The sequence below is a fragment of the Mandrillus leucophaeus genome, unplaced genomic scaffold (assembly GCF_000951045.1).
Source record: "Mandrillus leucophaeus isolate KB7577 unplaced genomic scaffold, Mleu.le_1.0 Scaffold493, whole genome shotgun sequence".
Classification (NCBI taxonomy): domain Eukaryota; kingdom Metazoa; phylum Chordata; class Mammalia; order Primates; family Cercopithecidae; genus Mandrillus; species Mandrillus leucophaeus.
Window position 1 is genome coordinate 1486712 of NW_012105287.1, and position 21544 is coordinate 1508255.

The 21544-nt window shown below is 36.1% G+C and overlaps 1 protein-coding gene and 1 long non-coding RNA gene across 3 annotated transcripts in view; one reads left to right on the top strand and one right to left on the bottom strand.

The window, feature by feature from the left end:
• ZMYM4 (zinc finger, MYM-type 4) overlaps positions 1 to 21544 on the top strand; it is a 128386-nt gene that overhangs the window by 65962 nt on the left and 40880 nt on the right. The window contains exons 1-6 of one of the 2 annotated variants that reach the window (XM_011995626.1): positions 1195 to 1359; positions 1509 to 1690; positions 3096 to 3157; positions 3514 to 3684; positions 11401 to 11485; positions 11738 to 11993. In XM_011995626.1, the coding sequence (XP_011851016.1) occupies positions 3628 to 3684; positions 11401 to 11485; positions 11738 to 11993 (398 nt within the window). In that variant the 5' untranslated portion in view covers positions 1195 to 1359; positions 1509 to 1690; positions 3096 to 3157; positions 3514 to 3627. Of the gene's footprint in view, positions 1 to 837; positions 1360 to 1508; positions 1691 to 3095; positions 3158 to 3513; positions 3685 to 11400; positions 11486 to 11737; positions 11994 to 21544 lie in introns of those variants that run through there. The other variant, XM_011995625.1, reaches the window with a different exon arrangement.
• LOC105550658 lies at positions 741 to 7438 on the bottom strand. Its single transcript, XR_001007757.1, has 2 exons — positions 7326 to 7438; positions 741 to 1081 (listed from the first exon to the last, which is right to left on the bottom strand). It is a non-coding gene; the product is annotated as an uncharacterized LOC105550658 (long non-coding RNA).

Genomic DNA, 21544 nt, shown 5'->3' on the forward strand with positions numbered 1-21544 from the left:
GATGATGTTAAAGAGAAAAGTTCCAGTGGAAAGTTGGGAGCTGATTGTATTAAGCTCAAAGGGTTAATGGATAGAGGTGAAGTTGAAGCAAACTATGTAGAATTTTTTTCCTACAAGTTTGTGAAGGGAAGATGAATGAGGGCATTGTAGGGCTAGGGGGTTGCTTTGTTTTGTTTTGGAATGGGAGAGATTAGTATATATTAGTAGTTTTGAACAGTAAATAATTTTTTATTTTAGGTTGGAGAAAATTTATTTTTATGTTTAAATATTAACTGCCATAAGTGCTTGTTAGTGTTAGTGCAGAGAAAATGGGACTCAGACCAAAGGACCTGAGTGCTGATCTCAGTTTTACCTGAATAATCGCCATAATAATTATAAATACCATTTTATATTCCCTTCTATTTGTCAGTCATTGTGTTAGTAGGTCTTTTATACATACTATCACTAATCCTCACCACAAATTAATCTCCAAGGTGAGTATTATGCTGTTGTATAGATAGACTCTGAGAGTTTACTTTTCAGGATTACATCGATTTTCAGTATCATGCTTTGATTTCAACACAGATATGTCTGATTCTGAAGTTGGTGCTCTTTTCTCTATATCTCACAGCTTTCTTTTCTAACCTGAAGTAGTTTCTCAAGTTTTGGCTCCTCGTTTCCTTAACTGTCAGATAAGAATAGTCATATCTGTCACACCCATATCAAAGTGTTAAATGAATACTATGGTAATATCTGTATTATGTTTGAAAAAATATTTATTTGGTTAAATACCAAACTGACCTTATCATTGTGGTCTTTAGCACTATCGTTTGTCTAAACAGTATTTTACTTTTTAAGGTGGTGGTATCATGGATACAGAAATGTCTGAAGATATAGACCACAACTTAACTCCTACCCTTGACAGCATGTCTTATGGAATGCCGAATCAAACAGGATCTGAAAATTCATTGCTGGATGAAGATGATTATTTTTTGAACTCTGGGGATCTTGCAGGAATTCCAGTCGTTGGTAGTGACAATGAGGATGAACAGGATTTTAGTTCAAAGGACAATCTTGTGTCTTCAATTCATACTGATGATAGCTTGGAAGTAGAGAGAAGAGTCACACAGCATGAATCAGACAATGAAAATGAAATACAAATTCAAAATAAGTTAAAAAAAGACTTTCCTAAACAGTTTGATCAGGTTTCTGTCTTTAAATCAATACGGAAAGATTTTAGTCTAGTAAGAGAAAACAGCAAAGAGACATTTTCTGGAAAGGAGAAAAATAGAGACCTAACTTATGAACGTGAAAAACGGTTGGATAAACCCCATAAAGATTTGGATTCAAGGTTGAAAAGCAGTTTTTTTGATAAAGCAGGTAATAATTGTTGGAATTAGAACCATAAAACACAATTAAAAATTACTGATCATAATATATAACTTTTATTACTTTTGATGTTAAGTGAAGTATGAACGGTTAAATTCATTGTAAGCTTGTCATTTTTCTTTTGTCCTTGTTCTTTGCAGAGTGACTGAATTTCTCCCAGTAACTTTTGGTAATGGTATAAATGGTTGAAAATAGCTCTAAACCTCATTTCTCCCTCCCCTGGTTGCAATGTTTTGATGAGAAAGGCAAGATACTTGAATCACCTGTTCATTTTCTTTGGTTGAACATTGGAACCTGAAGTTGGATTTAACTTCTTTGTGCTGTAAGCACTAATTCAAACTGCTGTCTCACCACTTAGTCCAAATTAGGGAGTTTTTATTTTATTTTTTAAATTTAATTTAATTTTTTGTTTATAAACTCTCACCTCTATCTGAAAGGGAGGTTTTTTTTTAAAAAAAAATTCTAATTTATGTTTTAGAAGTTTCTTGAGGTTTCTCCTGAGCCTCTTTGCCCGGTGTACCCTATACTTTAGCTGTAGTTAACATTCTTGAATATATCATATATTTCCTTCTATGCCTTCCTTTCCTCCTGCTATTCCATTTGCCTGCATGTCATTTTCTCTCTGTATATTTGCTTGTGAAAGTACTTCTTATCCAACAATGCCTAACTCATAAACCTCTTCTACTCTGTCATCATTCTAACTGCTCTACATCAAGAATGAATTGTCTCCTTATCTATATTTCCACAGCGTTTTCATGCCTCATTATTTATTTATAGTACTTATCACACAGTATTATAGTTCTGTATTTGTTTTACCTTACCTACTAGTGTAGGAGTTGAGGGCCAGATTTTATCTTACTCATCTTTGTATTCTTGGGGCCTAACCTAGTGTAGTAAAATAGTAATTATTCAATAAACGTTCACTAGCTGTGAAGGAAAGCGAGTATTCTATACCAGTCCTTGTATTTCTTCTAACAATGCTAGGAAATGTGTGGTAGAAAGAACAAACCAGTATCGTTAAAGAGACAGCTTTTGAGTATGTACAAGGCTGTGCGAGGATATACTATGTTTTTCTCTATAATTCAGTATATATTTCCAGTATCCCTTCTTGGGGTATGAGAGTCATGTTTCTCAAGGAACATAATGTCTAGTAGTAGAATGGACAAGACAGGTCTGGCAGTAGAAGTGCCAATGTCCAGTGGAATAGCATAAGATTTAATTTACAGTTAAAGACAATGGTAGAAGAGCTTGTCATAAGGCAGTTCAAGAAGATATCTTTCAAATAACTGAAACAGTGTGTTTTAGGGATTCTTAGAAGAGAGATGATTTTTAACTTATTGAACAGGGAGGGTTTTATAGAGGAGAGGTGAATTTTTGAACTGAGTCTGGAAAACTATAAAAATTAGGATAGACAGAGGGGACTTGGAACAGAATAAGTAGAAATGGGGGAGAACAAACACAAGTAATTTTCAGAGCAAAAATAATTTTTTTTTTTTAGGTTTGAGCAAAGGAAAAATGTAGGGTAAGGCTAGAAGTTAGGTGGGGCCAGATTGTGCAGAACTTCGAGTGAAAATACCTTTTGGGTGTTTTTGGGACCCAATTCACTCTAACGAGCATCTTTGTTGGAAAAGAGAGGTGGTTATCAAATGATAGCTTTTTAGGTCACTCTTTATAAGATTTGTTATTCATATACATGTGTTTGTTTGTTTTTTTTTTCCTTTCAATAGCTAATCAAGTTGAAGAAACATTACATACCCATTTACCACAAACCCCAGAAACAAACTTTAGGGTAAGTTTTCAGTGTGTATGTAGATTGCTGTAACTGTGACAAGTGTCAAAGTTTTCTTTATGTCACTTTCTAAATTCTAACAATGTATTAGGTAGAGCACTGATTTTTTTTTTTTTTTTTATTTGCTTAATATTTGTGTAAGGTCATCATTGGAGACATTCTAAAAAGCCTCAACTCTTAGGGTCTTTGTTTGTATTTGGTATTTAGACATATAACACATTTACTTTTAGGCATAGGGACGCTAATGAATGTCCATAGAGTTCTTCATTTCCAATGAGCTTTTCTTTGGGTGTTAAACCTGAAGAGGAATCATTTTTAAATCTGAATATTTATTAATCCTTTATATTGTGTTTTAGGATTCCAGCTACCCATTTGCCAATAAAGAATCCATTGGTTCGGAACTGGGGAATTCCTTTGCATCAAATATTAGAATTAAAGAAGAACCTTTGGATGATGAGTATGACAAAGCAATGGCACCACGGCAGGGACTACTAGACAAAATTAAAGATGAACCTGACAATGCTCAAGTAAACATTTCACCTTTTTTCCCCCCCTTCTTTTTGTTCCACACATTGAATTATTCATTTGAGAGAGGAAGTGCTTAAGAAGTGAAATAGTTTGTTGACAGGGTGAAAGGAAACTCTTAAAGAAGGTTGAGGCTATTTGAATTACCATATAAGGCATTAATGAGCTGTATGAAACTTTTCCTGAGTAGTAATTAAGGCTTTTAATCATCTGTGTTTCTTAACACCACTGTGATTTTTGCAATGCATTTTAGTGCAAGGATTTGAGAAGTATACAGCAGATATGGTTGAAGGTTTATGGTAGTTTATGGGTTTGTGGTGCAATCAAGTTTATGTAGGATAGTAAGCCTTTTGCAGTTAATGCTAATGAAGTACAGGCTATATATGGATTTAAATATTTTTCAGGAGGGGTTAATGGACAGATCATCTTTGGAAGGGTTAATTGATTGAAGAACCAGTTCATTGGATTAGTGGATAGAAGGTAAAGGAGGCTTTGATGAATGATACGTGATTCCAAGTTTGAGATCTGTGAGTAATAAGAGTGAAGGTAGAACTCTGCTATTTCAAGGTTGCTCTGGAGATAAAATCATAGAGATCTTGTAACTGTGAGGTCCTGAAGTCAGCTAAGCTATCCATGCAGTTAATGATGTTGCTATTGTTGGAATAGAAGGAAAAAGTTATATCAGATGCTGCAATCATTTTGAAGTGCAAGAAGGGGTCCAAGGGACGAGTATGCAATAGCAGCAATTATTTGAGGGTATCTTTGTTTTGTACAGACGGTATGAATTGGCTGTTTTTCTGAAATGACATTTAATCTGGAGGAAGCTTATATTTTCCTATCTTTCTGTTTGTATTAGAGGGTTTGAGACTATCAGACTTCTGTGAAAGTGCTTTCTTCTTCTTTTCTTTCTTTTTGTTTTTTTTTTTCTTTTCTTTTCTTTTTTTTTTTTTTGAGACAAGGTCTTGCTCTGTTGCCCAGGCTGGAATGCAGTGGTGCAATTACTGCTCACTGCAGCCTCAACCTCCCAGGCTGGAGTGAATTTCCCAACTCAGCCTCTCAAGTAGCTGGGACCACAGGCGTGTACCACCACACTGGCGAATTAAAAAAAAATTTGGTAGAGGGGCCCGAAGTGGTGGCTCATGCCTGTCATCCCAGCACTTTGCAGGCTGAAGCCAGCAAATCACTTGAGGTCAGGAGTTCCAGACCACTCTGACCAACCTGGTGAAATCCCATCTCTGTTAGAAATACAGAAAATTAGCCAGGCATGGTGGCGGGTGCCTGTAATTCCAGCTACTTCGGAGGCTGAGGGAGGAGAATCACTTGAACCCAGGAGGTGGAGGTTGCAGCGAGTCGAGATTGCACCACTGCCCTCTAGCCTGGATGACAGAGTGAGACTCCATCTCAAAAAAAAAACAATAAAAATAATAATTTTTTTTTTTTTTTGGTAGAGTAAGTTGTACAGGCTTGTCTCTAACTTCTGTGAGCACAGAATTAGGGATAAATAGATGTTTCAACACCTGGGGAAAGTTCATGTGGCAGTATATCCTTCAGAAGACTACAACTATGTCTATATGAAGGGCAGATCTTGTATCTCTTCTCCTGCCCCAATGTGGGTATGCTGGCAGGGTACCAAAATCATCTCTTTCTTTTGTACTTGACCCATGTGACACTTCCGTGGGACAAAAAGGCACTTGAAGCATAAACCAAATACAGTAGGGGTAGAGAACACTGAGAAGGTTATTAGTATTGTTGTTTTCAAAACAGTCAGAGGTTCCATTGGCTAGAGAATATAAATAGGATGGAACAGATAGAAACACTTAGATTTTTATATACTTATTAAGAATTATAAAATGTGTTATAAAATACTGAATATGAATATGAAGTTTCATCATGATTATGGAGAAGAACTTCCCCAAAGACTCCCTCCCTGATTGATTGGACTTGAGAATTAAGCAGTAATGTGAGTAGATCCTGGGCATAAGATCCAAAAACATTCTTTACTCTAACCCCACAATAAGGCACTTGCAGTATGTGAGTCCTTTTTGTTGTCAGCCATACCAGTCCTATAGGATCAGACCTTTGATAATTCTTCTAGAAATCCCCCCAGAGCAGCTCATGTTTTAAACTAGATACATGATTCTTTCCTTCTTTTCTTTTTCTTGTCTTTTCCACACCCTTTTGCACCTTCCCTCTTTCTTTTAGAGGAGTATCGCCTTTCAGTATTGCGTAACTTATTACTTTTATTCATTTCCCATGTACTGGAAAAGGGAACTCTAGTGTATTATTTTATTAGTCTCAAAAAAGTACTATTAGCCTCTCATAAAATACCGATAGATTTTACAGTTGTGGTCAGCGTTTACTTTTGACCATCCAGTTACCAGTAACTTTTTTCATGGTTCAATACAATCATAGCTTTAGTTTATGGCACCATTTCAAAACTTCCTTGGCTTTTCTTTGTGCTTAATTTAGGTAGTTTTGCTTTTAGCTCACTTGCTAATTCTCTTTTTTACACAATTCATTTTGGTCCTAATTTCTTTACTTTCCTGTATAAACAAGGTGCTGACATGTGTGTATATGTATTTAACTTCCTCTACCCATTTGCTCTTGGTTATTTCTTCAGTTATGATATTCTGGATTTGCCAGTCATCGTCTGTCCTCCTGCCTCTATTACTGGCATGATGTCATTGGGTCTCTCAGTTTCATTTCTTCGTTCTAATTCTATTGCATGTTTCTATAATGTTTTCTGTAGTACTTTTACAGTTACAGATGCTTTTACATGTACTCTGTTGCTTAATTCTCCTAACAACCCTATTTAAGATGGCCAGAGTAAAGGATGTTAACATTTGTAGATGAGAGAGCTGAGAGATACAGAGATTTAGTTACTCAGGCCTCATGGCCAGGAAGGAGTCAATCTGGGGTCGTAATCAAAGTATTTTTTTTTTTTTAGTGTGCTAATCTTTCTGTAAATAAAAGTTGTTTAATTTTTTAAATACCTAGAGAAGGTTTCAAAATAGATACTTTAAACAGAGCCAGAAACCTCATTTTCCTCATTTCCCTTTTCTGTAGGTTCTAAAATCTGTACATTCAGTAAATACTACATTAAAATCATGATTTCTTTTTCTTCTTGCTCATAATGATAGAGGGAGAGCTAATGTGTAGTCTCTCATTGAAAGAACTCAATTAAAATGGGAAAGCAAATGAACTAATTGTCATAATAGTGATTCATACAGTTTTGGGAAGAAAATGTGATAATTCAAATGTTGGGGCTTTGTTTTAGCCATGTTGAGTTAATTTGGCAATAGAAACTTACTCATTTCTAAAATACTTTCATGGGATATTAATATTGGTCTTCATTTGTAGTAAACTAAGAAAGTAAAGGTATTGGTATAGGATTTGTTTTGTTTTGTTTTGACATGTGTTTTTCTGCTTCTGAAAGCTTTTGAGTACCAATTAGATGTTTACTTCTCAGAAAATATTTATTAGTTATTTGCTAGTCATTGATTTATCAAATACTTGTGGAATTAGTGACCATGGGAGGATACAAACATAAACCAAACATGATTGTGCCTTGAAGGCATTGTGGACCATACAGACAGTACTTAAGATGTATACTATTTTACTGTATTACATAAATAATATGTACTCAAGGCTAAAGGAATCCAACAGAAGTTTGCAATAGCCATCACAGAGACTAAGAGAGCTGACTGGAGACCGTTAATGTATGCCAATGAGTATTGGTTGTTTCTGGAGTTTTCTGAGATTAAAATAAAAATATTTAAGGAAATTTTCTTTAATACACTATATAATGAAGGAATGTCATGATTAGTTGATGTTAGAAAATCTTTTAATACATACATTTCATCAGCAGGTCACATAGGAGTATCTGCAATAGTCACTTTATTAGATGCCAAAAGACATCTCATGTAATTCAGCCATTTCTTACAATAGATTTTTTTCTTGATCATGATAAGGAACTACTACTTCAGATCAGTAACAGTTATTGAAGTTCAAGTAAAATGATGCAAACTTTCTGTTAATATTACTAAAAGAATACAAGTTGCGGATGTCATTGTTATTATTTAACTCTTGTTGGATTTTTACTCCAATCCATGTTAAAGAAATTAAAAGAAAAAATAATGGAAAAAGGGAAATAAAATTATCACTTGCTATTAAGAATATTTATGAAAGAATTAATAGAATTCATGAAAATTTAGTGGAGTACGTAGTTGAATTATACCAATATTTCTGTAAACTTCCTAGTTAGATGATATAATGAAAAAGATACACTATTCCCAGCAGCAACCAGTACTTACATCAAATATAACTTGAAATAATGAAGAAACCATCTTTTTAAATATAAGAAATATGAAGATGTCAGTTATTTTTAAATTAAGATTTAAGGCCGGGTGTCATCCTGTAATCATGATCACGCCTGTAATCCTAACAATTTGGGAGGCCAAGTGAGGTGAATCACTTGAGGTCAGGAGTTCAAGACCAGCCTGGCCAACATGATGAAACCCTGTCTCTACTAAAAAATACAAAAATTAGCCGGGCGTGGTGGTGCACGCCTGTAATCACAGCTACTCAGGAGGCTGAGGCAGGAGCCTCACTCGAGCCTGGGAGGTGGAGGCTGCAGTGAGCTAAGATCGTGCCATTGCACCCCAACTTGTGGGACAATAGTGAAATTCCATCTCAAAAAAAAAAACTGAGATTCAGATTTGATGCAATTCTGATGAAAATATCAAGTTAGGTTATGAAGTTTTGTAGAAGAATAATAGGCATGCACATACACACACTTATTACACATACATTCTAAAAAATGGATGGAGAGATTGAGAGCGGCAAACACTGTTAAATGGACGAACATCATATAATTCATTGCTTTCTTTTTTTTTTTTTTTTTAAAAAAAAAAGATGGAGTTTCACTCTTGTTACCCAGGCTGGAGTGCAATGGTGCAATATCAGCTCGCTGCAACCTCTGCCCCGCCCCCGCCCTGGGTTCAAGTGATTCTCCTGCCTCAGCCTCCTGAGTAACTGGGATTACAGGCGTGCACCATGTCCTGCTAATTTCTGTAATTTTAGTAGAAACAGGGTTTCACCATGTTGGCCAGGCTGGTCTCAGACTCCTAACCTCAGGTGATCCGCCGAGCTCGGCCTCCCAAGGTGCTGAGATTACAGGTGTGAGCCACCACGCCTGGCCATAAACATTCTACAGTTAGTTTCATTAGGATAGCATGATGTGATAAGATTAGTCAGACTGAAAATGATATAGAAGAGATAGCCCAAAAACAGACATTATTTTTTAAGAATTTGATATATTTATCAGTGGCAAATGAAAGGAATTCACTGTTTAGAGAAAGAAAAAGGGGTGGGCGTGGTGGCTTACGCCTGTAATTCCAGCACTTTGGGAGACTGAGGTGGGTAGATCACTTGAGGTCAGGAGTTCAAGACCAGCCTGGCCAACATGGTGAAACTCCGTCTCTACTAAAAATACAAAAATTAGCTGGGCGTGGTGGCAGGTCCCTGTAATCTCAGCTGCTTGTGAGGCTGAGGCAGGAGAATCACTTGAACCCGAGAGGAGAGGTTGCAGTGAGCCGAGGTTGAGCTAGCCTGGGTGACAGAGCAAAACTCTGTCTCAAAAAGAAAAAAAGAAAAAAAAAAAAAGTTCATTATACATCAAAATGAGTAAATTCCAAATGGAATAAAGCAGGGGTTGGCAAATTATTAGTGGTGGGCCAAATCCAGCCCTCCACCCCCCCATTTTTTTTGTTTTTCCACCCACTGCTTTTATAAATAAAGTTTTATTTGAACATTGCCACATTCATTCATTTACATATTATCTGGGTGCTTTTACTCCATCAGAGGAGAATTGAGTAGTTGGGACAGAGACCATATGGCCTGCAAAGTCAAAAGTATTTGCTATCTGGCCCCTTACAGATAAAGTTTGCTGACCCCTGGATTAAAGGACTGTATTATTATAAAAACGAAACTATTTTCTTATTCTTTTAATGTGGAAATAAAACTTTGTAAGAGATAGAAGAAATCACAAGGGTAAAGACTGTCAGATATTTTTGACATAAAAATGGAAATAAATATATAAAATTTTAACTCAAAGTACACATTGAGGAAATGTTGATAACAAATGCTACTGAGAGTTAATACTGTTCCATTATAATGTACTTTTTGTAAATGAACATTAAAAAATAGCTGCAAATTGAAACAAAGTGGGAAAATACTTTTAAATGGTGTTTTTTCATAAATTACTGGAGTAAATATAATTAAGAACATTTTTTGGGGAGGAAAACAATCTGTCATTATGTATCAAGAACCTTTACTATGTACCTGTTTACCTAGTAGTTCCACTTTAGGAATTCTTTTCTTGGGAGATAATCCTAAATACAGGAGTATGAATATTCACAAAGATATTCATCATGGCATTGCTCATTGTACTGAATATGCGGAAGCATTAAATGGACCAACATTGTGTTGTGGTTATATAATCTCAGTGCCATGTGGGGCCATTGGAGCCTGAGGCAGAAGGAAAAAATCAGTAATATTGATTTGGTATTTCTTTAAAATTTTGATATTTTGCTCATCATGGACCCTGCATAAATTTGATTTTTAAAAATACTGTGTTAAAATATTATCTTGATTACTGAGGTTTTGGTGCCCCCTTAATTTTGTACCTGAGGCATGTGCCTCACTCACCTCATCCCAGTCACATCTCTGTGTAATGTGTTACGTTTCTTAAATAATATATATTTGTACGTCTCAAACTTGAGTAATGTGCCGACACCTCCCCACCACAAAAAAGGAGATATATCTGAGATACTCCAGAATTCCAAGAATAAGTGGTCTTGCAGAGTTTTTGCATGTTTCAGTATGATAAACAATATGATAAACAATTAAAATAAAAGTTAAATCTATTATGTAATGATTTTAGAATGCAGTCCTGTAATTGTAAAAAGCAAACAGCACTAAAAAGTTGTAGTAGAACTCAGTTATATGGTGGTTACCCATGACTTAGAATATGTGTATGTGCACATAAAAATCATTGAAATAAAAACAAAATTTAAATAGCATTCTTTTAGAATTTTCAGACTACGTAGACCTCAGGGATTCTTGGACTTCAGTTTTGGAAACACTGGTATATTTAGCCATTATAAGTTATTTTGGAGTAATATACTAATATACAAAAAGTTCAAATGATTCAAATGAGCAAAAAATCAGTTTATAAGAATGGTATATTTAGTATAATTACAACTTATTAAGAAATAAAACCTCTGTATTGAGGTGGGGAAAAGACTGGAAAGAAATATACCCAAAGAATAACAGTGGTTGTTTTGGGATGATTAAAATATGATTAGATTTTTTTCTTATTTTTATTTATCTAAATTTTCTATAGTGATTGTGTATTACTTTTATAATAAAAAGTAACTCATAATACTTTAATAAAATTAAAGAAGATTTTTCAAAAATAATTTATAAATACTTAGTGTCACAGACTTTCATTTTTTCCTTCTTACACTCCTAGCATATACATATTATACCCATATTTAATTACAGTTTGCTTGCTGTTTTGTATTTTATTATTTCTTATTAATGTTTTAAACATTTTCCACCTCTTTATAGTGGTAGTAAAATGTCTTGAATGTCTGGATGTCTTTAGGTATTTATTCTTTTCTCTATGTATTTATTTATTTTTTTCTTCTTTAAAGGAGTATAGTCATGGCCAACAGCAAAAAACTCAAGAGGGGGAACTGAAAATTAGTGCTGTGTTTTCAGTCAGTGGCAGCCCTCTTGGTAAGAAACAGACCTGAATAAATGGATTGTGTATATTCTGACCAATATGATTGAGAAGAAATTCTGCTTGTATTAATAAACTAGACAGCTCTCTCTACCCACTGAGGATGCCTTTAAATTGTATATTGCATAATTACTATTGGGTTTCAAGACTAGCTCTAGAAGAGAAAGAATGTCTACTTAAAATTCATGGTAAAAAGTAAAACATTTTTTTCTTTCAATTTTTTTTTTTTTTTTTTTTTTTTTTTTAAGCTCCACAGTTGACTACTGGCTTTCAGCCCTCACTGGCGTCATCTGGCATGAATAAAATGCTTCCTTCAGTTCCAGCCACAGCTGTTCGAGTTTCCTGTTCTGGTTGTAAAAAAATCCTCCAGAAGGGGCAAACTGCTTATCAGAGAAAAGGGTCTACTCAGCTATTCTGCTCCACACTGTGCCTCACTGGATATACAGTTCCACCTGCCCGCCCACCGCCTCCTCTCACCAAGAAAACTTGTTCAAGTTGCTCAAAGTATAGCAGAATTCTAAATTATCTTTTTTATTTCTTTCCTTTCTCTCAGCATACTTTGTTCTTAGCTCATGTATTACGTTTGATATTCCACATTTACTCCTTTTTTTTTTTTTTTTTGAGAAATATATTATTTTCTGTCTGCTTTCAGTTGTTGCTTTTCAGTCTTCCAGGTGCTAGGTGCTCAACTTGCTTTTTAGCTTTCAATAATGTTACTTTTATGTATTGTTTTTGAAACCAGCTCTCCCATCCTTGTTAGTTGAAGTGCCTAATATAACAAAAAGTGCACATTTAGGGATATTGTATTACAGCAGTATTTTATCTTATAACTATAGGCAATAGATATTTAAATCCAACAAATATTTAAAGTTATATTTCCTGTTATGTAATTTGAATTTATTTAATACTTTTCTTCTTAACCTTAAATGGCTTCCAGTGTATATATTTTTATTTTCTCAATATCTCTGAACTACCTCATTGTGTCCATTGGAATGTTAAATAACAAAAAAGGGGTATGACCTTATGACTGTAATAAGGTCATCCTGATATATTTGAGGAATACAAAATAACTTTGACTAATTTTGTGATTGTTAGAAACAGTTTAAGTCAGAAAAAGAGGAATAATGCTCTTGTTCTGAAACACTCTATAATCAGGCTACTCAAACCATGATTCATTTATTACTTTAGGCAGTAGTGTTTATAGTTCCTCACACAGGTGCTGCACTTTGTCTACCTGGAGAGGAAAAAAAGATACTCCTCCTTCTAGTTCAGTTAAGAGATGTTTAAAAGAAATTTAAATGTGGTTAGAAGTTTTTCTGGAAGTTAGTTATATGTACATCGTTTATGCTTCATTTTTTTTAAATGACTGAAAGTAAATTTTGGTTATATTTGAGGCAGCTTAAATATATACTGTAACTTATGTATGCAAATGTAGATTTGACTTCAGTTTTCTTCGGAATTTCTATTTTTATTGTAAAATTGCCACTATTTAAAAGAAAAATAGAAACTTCTGCAACTTTTTGTTTTGGGACTATCTCTTAAGTTAATTACACATTCTTTTGAATAGCTTCTGTGCTATCAATTTTTATCTCCTGAGTGCTTATTTACTGTTCACGTGTGGCTAAAAGCCATTTAGAATCATGTATATTGATTAAAGTGTAGATTAAGATATTTTATATCAATTTTTGTTCAAAAATGAAATTTGATTAAATAAGATTGGTGCTTTTGTGACTTTCAATGCCTTTTGTGAAGGAATTTATAAAAGGGAATTTAAAAAATATGTCTTTGAGTTATGTTGTCATTGTTAGAATAATAATTATCCCAGGGCTATTTTGAGTGATAGATTTTGATTATTATTTTTTAAATTTATTTCATTAGAACATAAACCATGAGGAAGTAGTTGGGGAAGGTGCCAGGGAATTTTGGTTGAAGGATATGAAATTTTTTAGTTACAAAGAATTGAAGGTCTGTTGTACAATATGGTGACTATAGTTAATGATAATTGTATTCTTGAAAAATGGTGAGAATGGATATAAAATGTTCTCACCACAAAAGCAGTAACTGAGGGAATGCAAATATTAATTAGCTAGATTTAGGGATCGCACAGTGTGTGTGTATACACACACAGACACACATACACACATACACACATACACAGGTTGAGTGTCTCTTACCTGAAATGCTTGGGACCAGAGGTGTTTCAGATTTCGGATTTTTTAAAAGGTTTTGGGATATTTGCATTATATCTACTAACTGATGGAGCATTTCTAATCTGAAAATCTGAAATTTGAAATGCTCCAATGAGCATTTCCTTTAAATATCATGTTGGCGCTGAAGAAGTTACAGATACTGGGAGCATTTTGGATTTCTGGATTAGGGATACTCAGCCTGTTCCTCAAAATATGATGTCATGGCTGGGTGTGGTGGTTTACACCGGTAATCCCAGCACTTTGGGAGGCTAAGGCAGGTGGATCACTAGAGGCCAGGAGTTCAAGACCAGCCTGGCCAACATGGTAAAACCTCCATCTCTGGTAAAATTACAAAAATTAGCTGGGCTTGGTGGCGCATGCCTGTAATCCCAGCTACTCAGATGGCTGAGGCACAAGAATCACTTGACCCTGGGAGGTAGAGGTTGCAGTGAGCCAAGAGTGCACCACTGCACTCCAGCCTGGGCGACAGAGTGAGACACTATCTCAGAAAAAAAAAAAAAGAAAAGAAAATTATGTTGTACACATAGTAAATACATATAATTTATATCAGTATAAATAAATATATATCTCTGCACACACACACACCCCCACAAGGGTAGGAACTTTGTGTATCTACTTTAGTATACCCAGTACAGTAAATGCTTAATAAGTATTTGTTGAATGGGAGAATTAATGATCCTAACTTTTTTTTTTTTTGAGACGGAGTCTCGCCGCTCTGTCGCCCAGGCTGGAGTGCAGTGGCGCAGTCTCGGCTCACTGCAAGCTCTGCCTCCCGGGTTCACGCCATTCTCCTGCCTCAGCCTCCCAAGTAGCTGGGACTACAGACGCCCGCCACCATACACTGCTAATTGTTTGTATTTTTAGTAGAGACGGGGTTTCACCATGTTAGCCAGGATGGTCTCCATCTCCTGACCTCGTGATCTGCCCGCCTTGGTCTCCCAAAGTGCTGGGATTACAGGTGTGAGCCACCGCGCCTGGCCCAATGATCCTAACTTTTAAAAAAGCTATACTTAACTACTTTATAGTTATAACTTACGCAGTAAAATTACTTAGTAAAAATAGACTATACTGCTTGAATTGTAAAATATACTTTTAAAAATGAGTGCTTAGGTATATATCCTGTCTCTAATTTCTGTATTCCAGTATATTCATCATGGGATTCTTTTTTTTTTTTTGAGACGAAGTTTTGCTCTTGTTGCCCAGACTGGACACAATGTTGGCCCACTGTAACCTCCACCTCTAGGGTTCAAGCGATTCTCTTGCCTCAGCCTCCCAAGTAGCTGGGATAACAGGCATGCACCACTACGCCCAGCTAATTTTTTTGTATTTTTAGTAGAGATGGGGTTTCTCCATGTTGGTCAGGCTGGTCTCAAACTCCCGACCTCAGATGATCCGCCCGCCTCAGCCTCCCAAAGTGCTGGGATTACAGGCGTGAGCCACCGCACCGTGCCCGGCACTCATCGTGGGATTCTAAGATTTAAGTCAGTTTGAAGATTTTAATTTTTATAGGGTTTTTTCTCTTTCTTATTTTGTCATGAAATCATTTCATATAATAACTTCATGTTCCTTTAATTCTTACTCTAGGGATCAACAGTCTTTAAAATTTCAGCAATATTTATCCTTTTATAATCACCATAGGCTGGGCATGGTGGCATGCACTTGTAGTCCCACCTACTCAGAAGGCTGAGGTGGGAGGATTGCTTGAGCCCAGGAGTCTGAGACTCAACCTGGGCAATATAGTGACCCAGCCCCTAAAATGTCAGTCATATCTCTCTGTCTCAAAAAAATAAAAAATAAAAAAAGTCATAGATTTTTTTTTCAAAGATTTATCAGTTATTTTCAAAATGGCTATGGAAAACTCATATAAGTTTTAAAATATGCCTTCTTTCTCATTTAAAAAAATTATTATTCTTGTCCATACATGTTACTCTTTTCATCTAGATTTATCAAGTTTCTTTGGCCTCTGGTCTCTGGTGTTTGCCTAAGCTTTATATAGAGACAGGTCATTTCTACCTATGTGTCATTTTATCTATGTCTTGATCTTACGTAATTCAGTTGCTCTTTAAGATTATGTTCTCTTCTCGTGTTTGGTTTATCCATTATCCAAATTCTCCATTTCTTCAACCTGTTATTCCTTGACTCTTAACAGTTCTACCTTTTTATTCACTTATTCTTTTACCCTTTTTTAATTCCTTACTCTTTTTCATTCACCCCTTTCTGTTCTTTCAGGTACTTCTTTCTTATCTCCTCAGCCTTTTCTTCTTCATTTTCTTTCTTACTTTTCTCATACTTTTCATTTTACGTAATACTTACTTTCTTTTTGCTTCAGTCTTCAACCATTGTCAACCTTGTTTTTCCTTATATTCCATTTTACTTCCTGAACTACTCTTTCATCTCCTGTTCAGCACTACCTTTCCTTCCTTTTTATCCCGTCTTATTTACACAGTGATTACAACAGTTTGGTATACTCTGATTTATCTGATTTTAAAACGGATGAGTTGGATGTACCAAAAATAGAAGGAAGCTAAATTCAAAGAAGCTAAAAGATTTGCTTGTGTCACCTAGCTGGTTAATTTTGGCATGTGCATTGTTTCTCTACATAGTCTATATAGTCAAACAGGTTTCATTTGGAAATCATTCCCCATAAGAAGGATTTCAATTTGATTTGAATAGGCAGAGATGGAAAAAGTTTCCTCTCTAATAACTACTGTTATTATTGTAGACCAGTAGAAATATAGCAGTAGCACTTAGGTTAGAAGAAGTTCATTAGCTATTCAGAATAAATTTTATTTTTCTTAATTTTTGGTAATCTTATCTCTTAGCCTCTTGAATTTAACTTAAACTCTGAAAACATTTTGGTTGCCATTTAATTTTTAGGTTTCCTTAATGATAGGGAGCTAATAATTTGGTTTAAAAAATCTGTCTTGGCTGGGAGCAGTGGCTCATACCTGTAATCCCAGCACTTTAGGAAGCCAATGTAGGAGGATTGCATGAGCCCGGGATTTCGAGACCAGCCTGGGCAACACAATGAAACCTCATCTCTACAAAAAGTTAAAAAATTAACCAGCTGTGGTGCCACATGCCTGTAAGCCCAGCTGCTTGGGAGAATGAGGCGAGAGGATTTCTTGAGTGCAGTTTGAGGCTGCAGTGAGCTATGATCACACTCCTGCTCTTCAGCCTAGGTGACAGAGCAGGACCCTATCTTTAAAAAAAAAAAAAAAAAAAATTCATATTCTGCAGAAAAGAGGTAATTTGGAGGATAATTTTGTTAATACTGTTAGATCAGATTCTTGGTATAATGATATTCAAAGAAGTAACATGCAGATTGTCTGTACCTTTTCTGAATTTTCACTAACTGGAATGAGATTGTTTCTTCTCATTCTGTCATAAGATACAATCCACTACCACAATAAGATGTAATCTCATTGGACTCTAAGCATAGTGAGAGCAGTGAAAAATACCTAATTTTATACTTCCATTTCCTTGATCCATGCTGTTGCCAATTCTTATCTCCTTAACCTTCTAGAAAACACCTATTTAAGGTCCAGCTAAAATATCACCCTTTGGGTTGCCTTTCACATTACATGTAGTCTGAAATAATTGTTTCTCCATTTATATTTTTATGGCACGTTATTCCTGTCCTCTCCAAAAATTATTTATACTTTTTTTTTTTTTTTTTTTTTGAGATGGAGTCTCACTTTGTTGTCATGCTGGAGTGTAGTGGCGCGATCTTGGCTTACTGCAACCTCTGCCTTCCAGGTTGAAGCTATTCTCCTGCCTTAGCCTCTTAATTACTGGGACTACAGGCACACACCACCATGCCCAGCTAATTTTTTTGTATTTTTAGTAGAGATGGGGTTTCACCGTATTAGCCAGGATGGTCTTGATCTCTTGACCTCAGGTGATCTGCCTGCCTCGGCCTCCCAAAGTGCTGGGATTACAGGCGTGAGCCACCACACCTGGCCTATACTATTTTAAGAATGCTTCTGTTACAGTATTTTATAAAATATTTGTCTATTTGTCACAGTAACTCTGAGCTCCTTAAGTACATACATCTCTTTTTTGAGATGGAGTCTTGCCCCATTGCCCAGGCTGGAGGGCAGTGGTGCAATCTGAGCTCACTGCAACTTCCACCTCCCAGGTTCAAGCAATTCTCTTGCCTCAGCCACCCAAGTAGCTGGTACTACGGGCGCATGCCACCACGCCTGGCTAATTTTTGTATTTATAGTAGAGACAGGGTTTTGCCATGCTGGCCAGGCTAGTCTCAAATTTCTGACCTCAAGTGATCCACCTGCCACCTCCTCCCAAAGTGCTGGAATTACAGGTGTGAGCCACTGCGCCCGGCCCATATGGGGACCATATTTTGACTCACGGTTTCATTAATGTCTGGCTCAATGTAACTTCTCACTAAATACCCCTCTATGAAATACAGTAAAACCTCATTTTGAAAATAACAGGAAATGCAAAAAGCAAAGCAGTCTAGAGCTGCTCAATATGAAAGATGGCAAGGTATGGAGTTATGTATTATAGTACAATATTAGGTGTTCCTAATGATGATTTCCCATTATATCTACTATTTTACTGAAGCAGAGATATTTGTATAGCCATACTTTAGAGATTTTCAGAGTTTGGTTCCAGACCACCTCAATAAAGCAAATAGCTCAATAAAGCAATTATCTCAATAAAGTGAGTGATACTAATTTTTTGGCTTCTCAGTTCATATCAAAGTTGTGTTTATACCGTAGTCTGTTAAGTGTGCAATAGCATTAAGTCTTTAAAAACCAACGTACGTTTTTAAATTAAAAAGACTGTATTGCTAACAAGTGCTAACAATCATATGAGCCTTCAGTGAGTCATAATCTTATTACTAGTGGACAGTCTTGTTTCAATGTTGATGACTGCTGATTAATTCAGGGTGATGGTTGCTGAAGGTTTTGGTGGCTGTGGCAATTTCTTAAGATAACAATGAAGTTTGTCACATCAGTTGACTCTTCCTTTCACAAAAAATTTCTCTGTGGCATGCAATAATGTTTGATAGCATTTTACCCAGAGAAGAACTTTCCAAATTGGAGTCAGTACTCTCAGACTCTACCATTGCTTTATCAACTAAGTTTATGTAATACTTTAAATCCTTTGGTGTCGTTTCACCAAAGTTCACAGCATCTGCACCAGGAGTAAATTCCATGACAAGAAATTACTTTCGTTGCTGATCCATTGGAAGCAACTCCTCATCTGTTCAAGTTTTATCATGAGATTGCAGCAATTCAGTCGCATCTTCAGGCTCCACTCTAGTTCTCTTACTGTTTCTCCCACATTTGTAGTTATTTCCTCCACAGAAGTCTCCAACTGCTCAGAGTCATCTGTGAAGACTGAAGTTACCTACTTCCAAGCTTCTATTAATGATGATATTTGGATTTCCTTTCATTAATCATGAATGTTCTTAATGTCATCTGGAATGGTGAATCCTTTCCAGAAGCTTTTTCATTTCCTTTGGCCAGATCCATTATAGGAATCACTATCTATGGCAGCTGTAGCCTTAGGAAATGTATTTCTTAAATAATGAGTTGCAAAAATTGAAATTACTCCTTGATCCACGGGCTGCAGAATAGATACTGGGTAAGCAGGTATGAAAATAACATTAACCTCTTGTACATTTCCATCAGAACTCTTCAGTGGCTAGATGTATTGTCAATGAGCAGTAATATTTTGAAAGGAATATTTTAAGTGTCCTAGGATTTTTGAAAGGTAAATGAGCGTTGGCTTCTACTTGAAGTCACCAGCTACGTTAGCCCCTAACAAGAGAGTCAGCCTGTCCTTTGAAGCCAGGCATTGACTTCTCTCTGGCTATGAAAAATCCTAGATGGCATCGTTTTTCAATAGAAGACTGTTTCTTCTACATTGAATATCTTATTTAGTGTAGCCACCATCATAGGTTGTCTTAGCTAGATATTCTTGATAACTTGCTACAGCTTCTCCATCAGCACTTGCTGCTTCACCCTGTACTTTGATGTTCCAGAGCTAGCTTCTTTCGTTAAACCGTATGAGCTAACCTCTGCTAGCTCTAAACTTCTGCAGCTTCTTTACCTCAGTCTTCCTAGAATTCAAGAGAGCCATAGGGCCTTACTCTGGATTAGGCTTTGGCCTTAGGCTTTGGCTTAAGGGGATGTTGTGGCTGGTTTGATCTTCTATCTAGAGCACTGTAACTTTTCTCCACATCAGCAGTAAGACTGTTGCACTTTCTTTTTTTCATTGTTGTTATTTTGAGACAGAGTGTCTCTCTGTTACCCAGGCTTGAGTGCAGTGGTGCAATCTCGGGTCACTGCAGCCTCTCCCTCCAGGGTTCAAGCAATTCTCCTGCCTGAGCCTCCCGAGTAGTTGGGACTACAGTCATGTGCCACCACACCTAGTTAATTTTTGTATTTTTAATAGAGATGGGGTTTCACCATGTTGGCCAGGATGGTCTTGATCTCTTGGCCTCGTGACCCGCCCACCTTGGCCTCCCAAAGTGCTGAGATTACAGGCATGAGCCACTGAGCCCTGCCTAATTTTTGCATTTTTTAGTAGAGATGTGGTTTCGCCATATTGGCCAAGCTGGTCTCCAACTCCTGATCCCAGCTGATCTGCCCACCTCGGCCTCCCAGATTATTGGTATTACAGGTGTGAGCCACCACGCCCGGCCAAGCACTTTCTTATCATTCATGTTGTTCACTGGAGTAACCTTCTTAGTCTTTCAAGAACTTTTCCTTTGCATTTACCTTGTGGTTAAGAGTTTGGCACAAGAGGTCTAGCTTTCCACATGCCTTCCTCACTAAGCACAATCATTTCTAGCTTTTGATTTATAGTGAGAAATGTTGGACTATTCGTTTTGTTGAACACTTAGAGGCCATTGTGAGGTTACTCATTGGCCTGCCTTCAATATTGTTGTGCCTCAGGGAATAGGGAGGCCTGAGGAGTAGGGGACATACAGAAGTGGCTGGTCAATGGAGCAGTCAGAACACACACATTTTTCAATTAAGTTTGCTATCTTACATTGCCATGGTTCATGGTTACTCCCCAAAACAATTACAATAGTAACATCAGTGTTCACTGATCACAGAAAAACATATTATAATAACAAAAACATTTGAAATACTGGGAGAATTACCAAAATATAATGCAGAGACATGAAGTGGGCACATGCTGTTGAAAAATGGCACTGATAGACTTGTGTGAGGCAGTGTTGCTGCAAGCCTTGTATTTGTTAAAAAGTGCAGTATCTGTGAAGCACAATAAAACAAGGTATGCCTGTAATCTTTTCTTTAAAAGTACCCTATTAGTGTAATCTCTTTAAGATACAAGCATGAGTATAAAACAGTTTATTAACTCTTATGTGGATGTATACTCATGGGAGAGAGACATTGATTAGAAAATTTCACCAGTTTGAAAAATTGGTTTTTAATATGGTTTCCACTTGAACTATCTGGTAAACTACCATAGAATGAGTGGTTTGGTGGGATTAGGGTTGGAGTGGTAAGGAGCCTTAATGATTAGGGTTTTAATCTTCATTGCCTTTGTTACTAATGCTTAGAAATTAAATTATTTAGATATGGTAATGTTATATAGCTGTGCTAGAATATGCACTGTGTAGTGTAAAATATATGTTTACTTTTAAAAGATACTAATTTTTGACAAGTGTAATACAGTATTTTTTAAAGAATATTTTGAAAATCTAGATAATTCTAGAAAAGAAAATAAAAATCTCTTATAATCCCTCCTGTAGAGATAATGAATGCTAATCATTTGATGTTTTCCTTTTAATCTTTGAAACATACTATTCTCATAACAGTTCTATGAAGTAGGTGCTGT